At 41.1% G+C, this 13,474-nt stretch overlaps 3 protein-coding genes across 3 annotated transcripts in view; 1 reads left to right on the top strand and 2 right to left on the bottom strand.

The window, feature by feature from the left end:
* The window catches only part of LOC101312889 (group 2 truncated hemoglobin YjbI-like), a 771,661-nt gene that overhangs the window by 452,761 nt on the left and 305,426 nt on the right, over positions 1–13,474 (top strand). The gene's annotated exons all lie outside the window — the stretch shown is intronic.
* Positions 507–4,858, bottom strand: LOC101315123. The gene is made up of 2 exons (XM_004292839.1): positions 1,763–4,858; positions 507–1,250 (listed from the first exon to the last, which is right to left on the bottom strand). Exons 1-2 carry the CDS (start codon positions 4,856–4,858, stop codon positions 507–509), a joined length of 3,840 nt encoding a protein of 1,279 aa, XP_004292887.1.
* On the bottom strand, positions 6,898–10,738 carry LOC101293746. Its single transcript, XM_004291185.1, has 3 exons — positions 8,682–10,738; positions 7,263–8,020; positions 6,898–7,154 (listed from the first exon to the last, which is right to left on the bottom strand). Exons 1-2 carry the CDS (start codon positions 10,689–10,691, stop codon positions 7,271–7,273), a joined length of 2,760 nt encoding a protein of 919 aa, XP_004291233.1. The 5' UTR covers positions 10,692–10,738; the 3' UTR covers positions 6,898–7,154; positions 7,263–7,270.

The following is a 13,474-nucleotide window of genomic DNA, read 5'->3' as shown; positions in this document are numbered from 1 at the left end:
TTAGTAATGGGGCAAACCCAAGCACTGCCATATGGAATATGGGTGACCCAGAACATAAAATAAGATTGAGATTGTAGACTCTTCTGTAGCATGTACTGCTTTTTGTTTGAAGTTTTGAACTTTGATGAGCGCCAGATTCCTCACATAGTTCAATTTCAACCAGATTCAAAAAGTGTTGCTTATTAGTTTTGAAAATTAGGGACAGGATGGATCCGGCCCATCACATGTTTAGGCCAGACAGAGAGGCCATCAATGACGAGAAATTGTCCAAATATGAACAGCCCAATATGAAGCTAGATCCACATTTTAGGCTCTAGCCCGATGCCAACGCCTAATCATCAGTTCATTCGGTTGTCTACGTGCGACAGCGACAGTAAAAATAATGTCGTTTGAGCTGGTGAGGCTACAACACATTTATTTATCTACAACACAATTATCTAGTTTCAGCTGCTGAGGCTATATACTGCAATTGCACAAGGACGTCCAAAAGCCGCTCGCTTCCACTCTCACGTTTCTTGTCTACTGTCATTGAGCTCCTGCAAAACACTCTCACCGACACCTTCGACTTCTATTTCCACTTCCTTCGGTGTGCTGAGGGATCCTAAACAAAACCTCTCCATATTCTTGCATCTGAGGATTTTGATTTTTTTCACTTGTGGCCATTTTAAATTATACTTGCCGTCCGAAAAGCTTCCGAGATTTGGTAGATTCTCAAGTACCAAAGTACGTAGCTGAGGGAACATGTTGTCATCCTCTGTTTCTTCACCCTCTGCTGCTGCTGCTACTACTAGCTCTTTAATAGAGCACTCCCCTATCGTTAGTATTTTAAGCTTCACGAGACCTCTGGAAACTGAGGGAGAGAGCATAGTTCTCAAACCGTGACAACGCCAAATTGAAATCACTCCAAGATTCTGAAAGGCTTGACGAGATTGTTTGAAAGACATCATCTTGTTTATTTGCGCCCCTTGATCTCCTGACTCAGAAATTGTTGTAGCATCCCATTCATCATCACCAATCAATCTTCTAAATTCAAATATCTCTTTAAGTGATGAACAACAAAATACTTCTATGTACTCCAATTTCTGCAATCTATTGTGCATATGTGTTGGTACCAAATGCAACAGTTTGTAACATTCTCCTACCCGTAGAATTCTTAGCTCACAAAAGGATTCTGCTGCAGGTTGGTTGTTCCATATCTCTTCGACGTTCACAAACTCTATGTATAGTTTTGTGAGGACTGGGAAATGAACCTGCGTGCAAGTACACGAGTCTGTCAATATATACTATATACTATATAGAGTACTGTAATGTCTCGCAATATTTGGTTCGCAGTTTACACAGTAAAAGAAATGAAAAAACACAAGTTTAGCTTGGATGTTCTCTTTCGGGTCATAGCTTAGGATGAGAAACAATATACCTTCCTAAAGTAGACTTTCACAATTAGAGAGCTGCTATACAATTACGACAACATCTTTGTATATCACTAGTTTGTTGGTGGTATCTCAGACGATAGAATCTAGAATAGTTAATTACTGGCTGTATTGATATCAGATACTAATACTCTATTTCAATCAACTCATTAAATGTAATTTAGGCAAAACATAATTTGGTGAATTTTCTGTCCGGTGGCTTTATCGTTGTAGAGATATGAACCTTTATATCTATGTGAACAAAAAGACTAAACGAAGGAGTTAAAAGTTTGAGCACAAAGCAGAGTGAAGATAGAGTTATGAGCACAAGAGAAAAGGGCAAAAATACGTACCTTGGTGTCGAACAGAGATAGTACGGTGAAGTCAGATTGTTCCGGGCTGCTGTCTTCTGGTAGCCTCTCCGACCCCTTAGAGGCATTTTTGGTTATGCCAGTGAATCTTGGTAAGTATGAGAGACGTAATTCTGTCAGACTTTGGAAGTTGATCACTTCCTCATTATCATGTTGAGATCGACTGTTGGTCTTCCAAATATAGGTCAATTCACGTAGGTTGGATAATATCAATGTACGTAGTTGCTTGAGAAACCCCGTTGGCAGTTCACCATGAAAAATCTCTTTCAGCCTCCTTGCCGTACTAATCTCCAGTGAATTCAAGACAGGAAAGATGGCGCTGCTGCTATGTGAAGTAGTAGCCGTGTCAATCAGATACTCCACATCATTACAGTCCTGGAACTTAAGACGCTTCGTCTTCGGGAAACAGACTCTATCCAAGACATTCAGAAGTTGAGGCCGAGTCAATTTAAAGTCAACATAGCTGGCTTTCTCTAGCAACGAAGTGACTCCACTACCCATTGCAGCGCTGCTTACATCAAGATGGTGAACTCTCAAGTAGTTGCCACTCTGCTCCTTCTCTATTTCCTCATAAGACATGTACTCCTTCCATCCAATAGCGATGTGAAATCTTTCAAGCTTGTTAAACAACGTGGTGGTTAGAAGTATATTGAGCGGTGGGAGAACGACTTGTAAAGTTGTCAAACGGGACAAGGAAAGCAGCTCTGCAAGTGTCCCAGTGTTCCAGTCCATCGAGTTGGCCCACCTTGTATGATCCTCGTTTTGTCTAAAAGGTTCTCGAACCTCTTCTCTAAACTGCCATCCTACAGCTGCTGGTTGCTCAACCGCCAATTCAATGAGTTCCTTCCACGTGTTTAGTGTAGTTTCCGCGTATGCTTCCACTTTATGGTATCCAGCAGCACCTCTTTCCTGCTCCAATTGAGAGATCCACTCGGTTGTTTCGGTGGAGGCTAGTTTCTCAACCTCCCAATTTTTAAAGCTATCCAACATGTACAATTCTTCTAGTCTTGTTAAACTTGATATCACACCTGGTGATATTACTTCAAGCTTCCTGCAATCCGTCAAATCAAGCAGTCTCAGATCAGACAAGTTTTTAAATGCATCAGGCAATTGCTTGAGTCCCCGACATCCACGTAGACTGAGTATCATGAGTGTCTTTAGCTCCCCAATGACAGATACATCACAGTTGAATTCGCACCTCTCTACGCGCAGTGTTTGAAGGTTTCTCATTACTGCAAGCGATGACAGTACCGAGTCTACTAACAAAGTCGGACTCTCCATACGATATCCACTGATTGTTAGAACCTGGAGATCTTTCGTTCTTTTGAAAATTCTGGGTGGCGGCCGCATTGGAAACCAAGCTATTTGTCTCAACAGTAAAAGCTGACAAAACCCACTGATATCCAGTGAACTGCAATAAGTAGATTTCTCAGAATCACTATCCCGAGGCCAATCCATCAACTTCAAGGTTGCTGCTTTGTCTCTCACAACTATTCTCTTTTCAACCCCATCACTTTTCTTTTCTACAAACTCTTCCGAGGCTATATGCATGGCAACATCACGCACCACGTCATGCATTCTCACATACTCTTCTTTATCGCTATCTAACAATAGAAAGCGACTTTTGAGTGTCTGAACCAATGTTTCCACACGGTTTCTCCCTTCAACCATTGAATCAATGTCTTCAAAGAGCCCAAGCCCAAGCCCATATCTCACCAAATCTTCAATCACTATATGGGCGCTTTCTTCAAATATGCAACACAGCAGAAAACATGACTTGGCTTCATCACTTGATAAACTATCATAGCTGAACTTTATTGGCCCATACACATGTTCTATCACTCCTGCAACGTTCTTCGGTCTAGCCTTTTCTAGTTCCCTTTGTGCATTCTTCCAAATTCCAATGCTTTCTCCTTTTAGTGCCGTCCCAACCGTCGAAATTGCAATTGGCAACCCACCACATTCCTTCAAAACCTTTTTTGCTACAACATGCACCTCGGGATCAGATTCGATGGAACTTCCTGCTGTCTTCTTGAACAGACTCCAGGCATCTCCATCCGGCAAGCCATGAATCGGGAAAATCTTTCCTGTGTCCATGTCCTTGAAAAGGTCTTGTTGTCTTGATGTTACCAGAAGTTTGCAACCAGTGGGAATCCCTATGTCCCACAAAAAGTCGGGGGTTGTTGTCCAAACATTGTCTAACATTACAAGGATCTTCTTGCTGCCTTGAGAGAATCTTTGACGTAGCTCAGTTGCTCTTGCATCCGTCTGCTTTCCTTTAAGTGGCAGGCCTAGATATCCAGCAAGCTCATCTTGAATAAGACTCAACTCAGCAGTTTTGTCAAGAGATTCCTTAACGGTTGCCTTTGTATACTCATCAAACAGACCTTCTTCCTTTGCTTTCTCAAAAACTTGTCCCATCAATGTTGTCTTCCCTATGCCGCCCATGCCACATATGATAATTGGATTGATTTGATTCCCCCTGAGAGCTTCCATCACATCCGCGAAGGTTGATCTTCTTGAATCAAAATAAATATTTTTCCTCTCAGATGCAGGTGGCTGTTCATGGTTTGATGTTCCAGACGAGCTGGCACCTTCATTGAAGTTGGTTCCAAGCTGAGTAGAGTCCTCTGTGGGTCGGAATTCCACCTTTGCGTGAGGAGCAGGATGGGCTATAATCCCGAGATCTGTAGTAAGGAGCTGATCAACCTTCTCAGTCATCTTCTTAGCATTCCTTCCCAGAGAAAAACGGCCCTTCAAATTTAGAAGCCATCCATTACAGCATGCCGCCCTTGCTGCTACAGTTTCTTCACTGAAAGTCGTCTCCTTTTCTTTTATTTGCTCGTCTGCCTTGACCAGCCAATCAATAACTTGGCCATCAATAATCTGTGAGGCTTCTCTTGCACTTTTCTCCTCCAGCTCTATTCCATCTTTTTTGTGACGCAGCTGCTGAACCTGCTCGTTGAGATCCGCAATGTTGCTTTTGTAACAAAACATATAACCCAACTCTTGCCAAAGTTTTTTCACTGTCCATTTTGCAACTGGCACAGCAACTTCTGTAATACCTAACTCTGCCATTTCTTTCAGTGCCTTCTTTTCGTCAGGGACGAAATAAGAAAACAATTCAAGGATGTAGTGATAAAGGAAGCAATTGCCAAGAGAGGAGTACTAAGAAGAAAGGAAAGTACTAACCAAAGAAAGCAATTACCCACTTTTTTTCCCCTTTTTCTTCTTCTTTCTGGCTGGGGCTGAAGAAATTAAGAATCACGAGAGAGAGGAAGAACGGAAGAAGAAAGAAAGCAAATGTATTGGATTTTGAGATGCTCAAGACACGAAAGAAAGGAAGGACTGTTGTTTTTTTCTTTTATTTTTTCTTTTATTTTTTCTTTTCTGGATAAATAGAACACGAGAGCGTATTCAGCGCACCCGGGTGCGCTGTATAATTTTCGATAGAACACGTTGACAATGTAACGATGATTGAAGCAATAGGGAAGATAAAAGTATGAAGAAGGAAAATGAATAACTGAGTAAAGCAATGAAAATTATACAGCGCACCCGGGTGTATCCACCGTCCATTTTGACCCGACCAAAAAAAAAAAAAAAAATTAAACGGTGGAGATGACGGGTGCGCCGAATAGGCTCTCGTAAAACAATTACTTCTTTCTTTGTTCGACTCTTGTATTGGTGTGATCACAGACTCCCAGATAAAGCAATAACGAAGAGAAGGAAAGAAAGAAAATCACAAATACGAGACTTTGTTTTTTGTGGGTTCAATTTTCCGGGATCACTACAGAATACAGATTCAATAAGTGAAAGAGTACTACCAGATACAAGGACTGAAGGAAAAGAAAGCAACAATACAGCGAGAACAATGGAATTGCTTTTGCAAGCCTCTCTACTGAATTGTTTGAAGATCAAATGGAGGACTGAATTGTCTATTATACACAACACCAGAAACCCTTACAGAGTACCATTTTCGATGGTCAACACTATCATCCAAATCGATTTTAAGCCATTTCGAAATCAAGGCTTTAGGTAAATGACATCTGTATCAACAGCAAGAATAATTAGCAATCTAAGGGGCACAAAAAGATGAAACAAAGAAAACATACTTTAAAATGATCAACAAAGCAACAAAAGAAAGCATCTTTAGATAAGTCCATGTAGTGTGCATCATAGTTATTGAAATCATCCCCTTTTAATTTGTTTTGGTATCTTAATCAGCTACGGATGTCTTTATCGAAATGTTTCTCTAGAAGGTACAGTCATGCAAGTTAACACGAGTCGGTTCAATTCTAGAAAAGCATTGATCAAAGTGAATATAGCAATAGAAGAAACTGGACACTGACCTTTATTGGTGTCGCTGGAGAATGGTCAGAAACAATCTTAAGGCCTCTGTGTAATTGGCAATGTGGGCTATAACAACCCATTGTGACGGTGGCCCATGAGATCGAGTTGAAGTCTTTAGGCGGCATTTCATCGAACGCCTGCTCGGCAATATTTAAACTCCGGTCGGTGAATCCTGCCCCGTAAGTTGAAAGCTTCGCCGCCGGAGTCGTACTTGTTGATTGTGTTAGATATATGGGGAGTTTGATCGGCTAGTATACTGTTGTTAGTGTTTTGATTTTGCGCTGCGCGGGAAGGCTGGTAAGGTAAGAGCGTTTGATTTTGCATTTTAGGCTTCAGCCCAATGCCAACGCTTTACCCTTCAGTTGTCGTTTCAGGCTTTTATATTTTAGCTACACGCGACCTTAAAAACAATGTCGTTTCAGCTGGCGAGGCTAGTCTCCAAAATGGGAGCGGCGTCGTTCAGGTCGATGCTGCAACTGAAAGCCGCTCGGTTCTACTTTGATGGCACCGTGAATGTCTGCACTCTCCGTTGGGCCGAGCTTCAGTCTGGCCCACTCATACTCAATCTCTCTCTTCACACACCACACCCTACTAGGTACATTTTGTTTTTTGTTTTCAGGTTGCTGCGTTACGAAGTACTGATGGGCACTTGATAGGCCTCTATGAACCAGCGTAGGGCTCCAGAAGCAAAGCCCTTTGATGATGGAATTAGCTGAAGTAGGCTCCTCCTATATTTTTATTTAACATCATATAGCTAGCAAACACCCAGCATTAAATCTCAAATGACAAAAGGTTCTCGGTCCAAAATAAACTATAATGCAGTTTCAGTTTATTTGTTTGAACTAACAAAATAAACTACCTGTCGTCACTGATTCTGACCTCAGGCTGAAGTCCCAGCTGTACGTACCAGCAACTTTGCAGACATAAACAAAACATCACAATCTGTACGTACCAGCATTCAGCTCTCGGATTTACTCAATTTCTCCCTCCCCACGAACAGAGATATTTACAGTTTGCATCCAATCTACACAACATTGTATATATTACGTTAGTTACACATTCATTCATTAATCCCTATATAGCTCAGTCAATTAAAACACAAAGGAGAATGAGGAGAAATGCAATCGCATACCTGATCGATCAGATTTCTTTTCTACTGTTATTGAGCTGCTGCAAAACACTCTCACCAGCACCTTTGACAAAAATTTCCACTTTCTTCCGTGTGCTGAGGGTTCCTAAACAAAACTTATTCATATTGTTGCATCTGAGGATAATTATGGCTCTCACTAGTGGCCATTTGAAATTATAAATGCCTTGTGAAAAGCTTCCGAGGTTTGGTAGATCCTCAAGTTCCAAAGTTTGCAGCTGAGGGAACATGTTGTCATCCTCTGTTTCTTCACCCTCAGCTGGTACTGCTACTACCTCTTCAATCCTCTTGCAGTTTTCTATTGTTAGTGTTTGGAGCTTCACGAGACCTCTGGCAACTGAGGGAGAGAGCAGAGTTCTCAAACTGTCGCAACGCTTAATCACTATCTCTCTAAGATTCTGAAAGGCTTGACGAGATTCTTTAAAGGACATCATCTTGTTTATTCGCGTCCCTTGATTTCCTGACTCAAAAATTGTTAAAGCAGTGGCATCCCCCTCATCATCGACAATCAATCTTCTAAATTCAAATATCTCTTCTAGTGAAGAACATGACCATGCATGTATGCGCTCCAATTTCTGCATTCTATTTTGCATATGTGTTGGTACCAAATGCAAAAGTTTCTTACATGCTGTCACATGTAGATACTTTAGTTCACAAAAGGATTCCGCTGAAAGTTGGTTGTTCCATATCTCTTTGAAGTTCATGTTGCCCAAGCGTAGTTTAGTCAGGACTGGGAAATGAACCTGCATTGCAAGTATATGAGTCTGTTAGTCTACACTATATATAGTACTGTAATGTCCCCAAAAATTACTTGTTTCTAACATAAAGAACAAAGTTTGCAGTTTACACAGTAAAAGAAATTAACAAATGTACACATGTATAGCTAGGATGTTCTCTTTGGGGTCATAGCTTAGGATGAGAATCAATACCTTCCTAAGTTACACTTTCACAATTAGACAGCTGCTATACATTACTCCAACCAACGTACATAACTATAAAATTTTTGTCTATCACTAGTTTGTTGGCGGTATCTCAGGTAATAAAATTGAGAAGTTAATTACTGGCTGTATTGATAATTACTTACTGGTTTAAAATTGTATATGCATCAAAATTGTATATGCATCAAAATTCCAGATAATATGGTTTAACATATATGATTTGTTTTTCTTTTTTATTATTATTTTTAATTTATAAAAGCATGAGTTTAACAAATAATGTTCTGTATGTGAACCTATATCTAGGTGAACATAACGAATTCTAACATCTTTCCTTGGTTAAGAATCGAGGCCTATAAACGAAGGAAAAGTTAAAAGTTTGAGCAACAAAGAGTAAACACGAGTACGTAGTTGGGTCTGACGTAATTCTGAGGAAGTTATGACCAAAAAAAGAGGGAAGGACAAGTACCTTGGTGTCGAACAGAGGTTGTTTGATGAGTCTTTCCGGCCCCTTAGATATCTTTCGGCTTATCCTAATGAAGCACGGTAGTTTTGACAGAGACAATTCTGTCAGACTCTGGAAGTTGATCACTTCCTCATCATCAGATTCAAAGGAAATAATCCCTTCCAAGGACGAGCAGTGTCCTACGTCCAGCACTTGAACATGTCCTAGAATGTTTTTCAAGACACCTAATTCAGATTTCCTGTTGGTCTTCCAAATATAGGCCAACTCTGGTAGAAGAAAGAATCGCAAACTTCGCAGTTCCTTGAGAGACCCCGTTGGCAGTTCACCGTGAAAAATCTCATTTAGGCTAATTGCATTACTAATCTCCAGTGCATTCAAGAGAGGAAAGATGGCGCTGCTGCTGCTGCTATTTGGAGTAGTAGTCGTGTCAATCAGATACTCCACATCCTCACAGCTCGTGAGTGCAAGAGACCGTATCTTTGCAAAGCAGACCGTACCTAAGACATTCATAAGTTGAGGCTCAGTTGAATTCGTCCTTCGAAACTCGATAATGCTGGTTTTCTTTAGGAACGGAGTGATTCCACTACCCACAATAGCGCTTGGATCAAGATTGCCAACTCTCAAGTAGTTGTCATCAACCCCATATTTCTCTGAATCCCGAGCACGTATATGCTCCTCCCACCCTATAGTGATCTTAAATCTTTCGAGGTTGTTAAAGAGAGGGCTGGTTAGAAGTATATTAACCGGTGGTAGAACAGCTTCTAATGTCGTCAAACGGGACAAGGAAAGCAGCTCTGCAAGTATCCCAGTGTTCCAGTCCATGGAGTTTGCCCACCTTGTGCTCTCCTCCTGTACACGCACACGTCCAATCTCCTGTCTGAACAGCTTTCCGACGTCTGCTGGTTGCTCAACCGCCGATCGGTTAAGACTCTTCCACGTGTCCAGCGTTTTAAGTACCCAAGATCTGAATCGCCGAGCTCTTCCCTCAGCCTCCAGTTGAGAGATCCAGTTGGCTGTTTCGGGGGAGGCTAGTTTATCCACCACCCAATCCTGGAAGCTATCCCACATGTACAGTTCTTCTAGTCGGAATAAACTTTTTATCACACCTGGTGAGATTATTTTGAGCTCCCTACACCCCGACAAATCAAGCAATCTCAACCTAGACAAATTTTTAAATGTATCAGGCAATTGCTCGATGTTCGAACAGTCACGCAAACTGAGTATCATGAGTGTACTTAGCTCCCCAATGACAGATACATCCTCCACACTGCAGTCCACTAGACGTAGTGTTTGAATGTCTCTCAAAACTGCAAGTGATGACAGTTGTAACGAAGGGCACGACCCAACTGCTAGAACCTTAAGATGTTCCATTCTATTGAAAATTGTGTGTGGCGGATCCACTTCAGATATGTACTGTAAAAGCACGAAACGCCCACCAATAAACAGTGACCTGCAAATAGCAGATTGCTCAGAAATAGGCCAATCCATCAATTTCACAGTTGCTGCTTTGTCCCTGACCACGATTCTCTTTTCAACCCCATCATTTTTCTTTTGTACAAACTCTTCAGAAGCTATATGTAAGGCAACATCACGCACCACATCATGCATTCTCACACACTCTTTCTTATCGCTCTCTAACAATAAAAAGCGACTTTTGAGTGTCTGAACCAATGATTTCACACGGTTTCTTCCTTTAACCATTGAATCAGTGCCTTTAAAATTAAAGAGCTCAAGCCCAAGCCCATACATGACCAAATCTTCAATCCGTATATCAGCGCTTCCTCCAAACATGCAACACAGCAAAAAACATGATTTGGCTTCCTCACCTTGTAAACGCTCATAACTGAACGTTATTGGCCCATACACATGATCTATCACTCCATCTATGTTATCTGGGCATGCATTTTCGAGTTGCACAAGGGCATCATTCCAAATTTCAATGCTTGCATCTTTCAGTGCCGTTCCAACCGTCGAAATTGCAATGGGCAACCCACCACATTTCTGCAAGATCATATCGGCTACAACATGCACCTCGGGATCAGATTCGATGCAACTTCCTGCTCTCTCCTTAAACAGTCTCCAGGCATCAGGATCCCTTAAACCATGAATTGGGAAAATCTGTCGTCTGTCCATGTCCTTGAATACATCTTGTTGTCTTGATGTCACCAAAAGTTGACAACTAGGGGGAATCCCTATGTCCCACAACATGTCTGGGGTTGTTGTCCAAACATTGTCTAACATTACAAGGATCTTCTTGTTGCCTTGAGATAATCTTTGACGTAGCTTACTTGCTCTTGGATCACTCTCTTTTACGTCCTCAAGGAGCTTCGTGCCTAAATATTCTGCAAGTTCAGCTTGAATCTGAATCACGTCAGCAGCTTTGTTAAGAGAATCCTTAACGGTTGCCTTTGTATACTCATCGAACAGACCCTCTTCCTTTGCTTTCTCAAGAACTTGCCCCATCAATGTTGTTTTGCCCATGCCGCCCAAGCCGCATATGATAATCGGATTGATTTGATTCCCCCTGAGAGCTTCCATCACATTCCTGATGGTTGATTTTCTTGAATCAAAATAAATATTTTTCCTCTCAAATGCAGGTGGCTGATCATGGTTTGATGTTCCTGAGGAGCTGGCTCCTTCATGGAAGTTGGTTCCCAGCTGCGTAGAGTCCTCTGTGGGTCGGAATTCCACCTTTGCGTGAGGAGCAGGATGGGCTATAGTCCTGGGTTCACTACCAAGGAGGTCTTTCACATTTTCAGTCATCTTCTTAGCATTCCTTCCCAGAGAAAAACGACCCTTCATATTTGGAAGCCATCCATTACAGCATGCCGCCCTCGCTGCTACAGTTTTTTCACTGAAAGTCGTCTCCTTTTCTTTTATTTGCTCGTCTGCCTTGACCAGCCAATCAATCACTTGGCCACCAATAATCATTGAATTTTCTCTCGCACCTTTCTCCTCCAGCTCTATTCCATCTTTTTTGTGACGCAGCTGCTGAACCTGCTCGTTGAGATCCCCAATGTTGCTTTTGTAACAAAACATATAACCCAACTCTTGCCAAAGTTTTTTTATTGTCCATTTTGCAACCGGCACAGCACCTTCTGTAATAGCTGTCTCTTCCATTTCTTTCAGTGCCTTCTTTTTGTCAGGAACGGAATAACAAAACAATTAAAGGATGTAGTGATAAATGAAGGAAAGTAACAACCAAAGAAAGCTATTACCCACTTTTTTTTTCTTTTTTTTTTTCTTTGGCTGGGGCTGAAGAAATTAAGAAGCAGGAGAGAGAAAGGAAGAACAGAAGAAGAAAGAAAGCAAATGTATTGGATTTTTGAGATGCTCAAGACACGAAAGAAAGGAAGGACTGTTATTGTTTTTTTCTTTTTTTCTTTTCTGGATAAATAGAACACGTTGATAATGTAATGATGATTGAAGCAATAGGGAAGATAAAAGTATGAAGAAGGAAAATGAATAACTGAGAAAAGCAATTACTTCTTTCTTTGTTCGACTCTTGTATTGGTGTGATCACAGAGTCCCAGATAAAGCAATAACGAAGAGAAGGAAAGAATGGAAGAAAGAAAGAAAATCACAAATACGAGACATTTTTTTGTGGGTTCAATTTTCCGGGATCACTACAGAATACAGATTCAATAAGTGAAGGAGTAGTACCAGATACAAGGACTGAAGGAAAAGAAAGGCAACGAGACAGCGAGAACAACGGAATTGCTTTTGCAAGCCTCTCTACTGAATTGTTTGTAGATCAAATAGAGGACTGCAAAGTTTTTGGGAAAAGAGGGTCAACACTATCATCCAAATGGATTTACAATTTTGAATGGTTTTCTTATTTTAAGCCATTTTGAATTCAAGGCTTTAGGTAAATGTCATCTGTCAAGTGGTTTCCACCAACAATTGATCCATTTTAAAAGTGTGTCATTTTCAGGTTCCATATGCTATATCAACAGCAAGAATAATTAGCAATTTAAGGGGGACAAAAAGATGAAACAAAGAAAATAAACTTTAAAATGACCAACCAATAAAGCAGGAAAAGAAAGCATCTCTAGATAAGGCCATGTAGCAGTGTATAGTTACTGAAATCAGTCACAGATCGAAAGAGTTCTTTAATCAGCTAAGGATGCCTTTATCGAAATGTTTTTCAAGAAGGCACAGTCATGCAGGTTTAACACAAGTGGGTTCAAGTCAAGAAAAGTATTGATCAAAGTGAATTTAGCAATAGAAGAAATTGGATACCTACATGTAATTGGCACTGTGGGATATAACAACCCATTATCACGGTGGCCCACGAGAGAGAGAGAGTCGAAGTCTTTAAGCGGCATTTCATCGAACACCTGGTGCGCAAAGTCTAAACTCCGGTTCGTGAATCGTTACTTGGAGAAGCATGAGGAATCCCCGTAAGTTGCGAGCTTCGCCGGAGTCATACTTATTGTGTTAGATATACGGAGGAGTTTGATCGGCCTAGTTACTGTTTTTAGTGGTGAGAGTGTTTGATCTTGCGCTGCGCGGAAAGAGGCGGGTAAGAGTGTTTGATTTTGCATTGCTATACGGCAAATCTACATTTTAGGCTTTAGCCCTATGCCAACGCTTTACCTTCAGTTGTCGTTTCAGGCTTTACGTTTTAGTTTCATACGACGGTAAAAACAATGTCGTTTAAGCTGGCCAGGCTATGATGACGGTTTTTTTAATTTTATTTTTTTTAATCAAGTAGCTCATCATCTATATAATACTAGAAAAATGCCCGCGCGTTGCAGCGGGGCTTTAGCGCGTTTCTGCAATGAGTGGATGTA

Source organism: Fragaria vesca, linkage group LG2, assembly GCF_000184155.1.
Source record: "Fragaria vesca subsp. vesca linkage group LG2, FraVesHawaii_1.0, whole genome shotgun sequence".
Lineage (NCBI taxonomy): Eukaryota > Viridiplantae > Streptophyta > Magnoliopsida > Rosales > Rosaceae > Fragaria > Fragaria vesca.
The sequence above is the reverse complement of the archived record's forward strand: the minus strand, read 5'-3'. Positions and strand labels throughout refer to the sequence as shown.

Excerpts from the sequence above, each read along its gene's own strand:
- LOC101315123 (XM_004292839.1), bottom strand. The coding sequence starts at position 4,858 with ATGGCAGAGTTAGGTATTACAGAAGTTGCTGTGCCAGTTGCAAAATGG. Across the intron at positions 1,251-1,762 it reads TATCTCTGTTCGACACCAAG|GTTCATTTCCCAGTCCTCAC; the intron begins GTACGTATTTTT and ends ACTTGCACGCAG.
- LOC101293746 (XM_004291185.1), bottom strand. The coding sequence starts at position 10,691 with ATGATCTTGCAGAAATGTGGTGGGTTGCCCATTGCAATTTCGACGGTT. Across the intron at positions 8,021-8,681 it reads AACCTCTGTTCGACACCAAG|GTTCATTTCCCAGTCCTGAC; the intron begins GTACTTGTCCTT and ends CTTGCAATGCAG.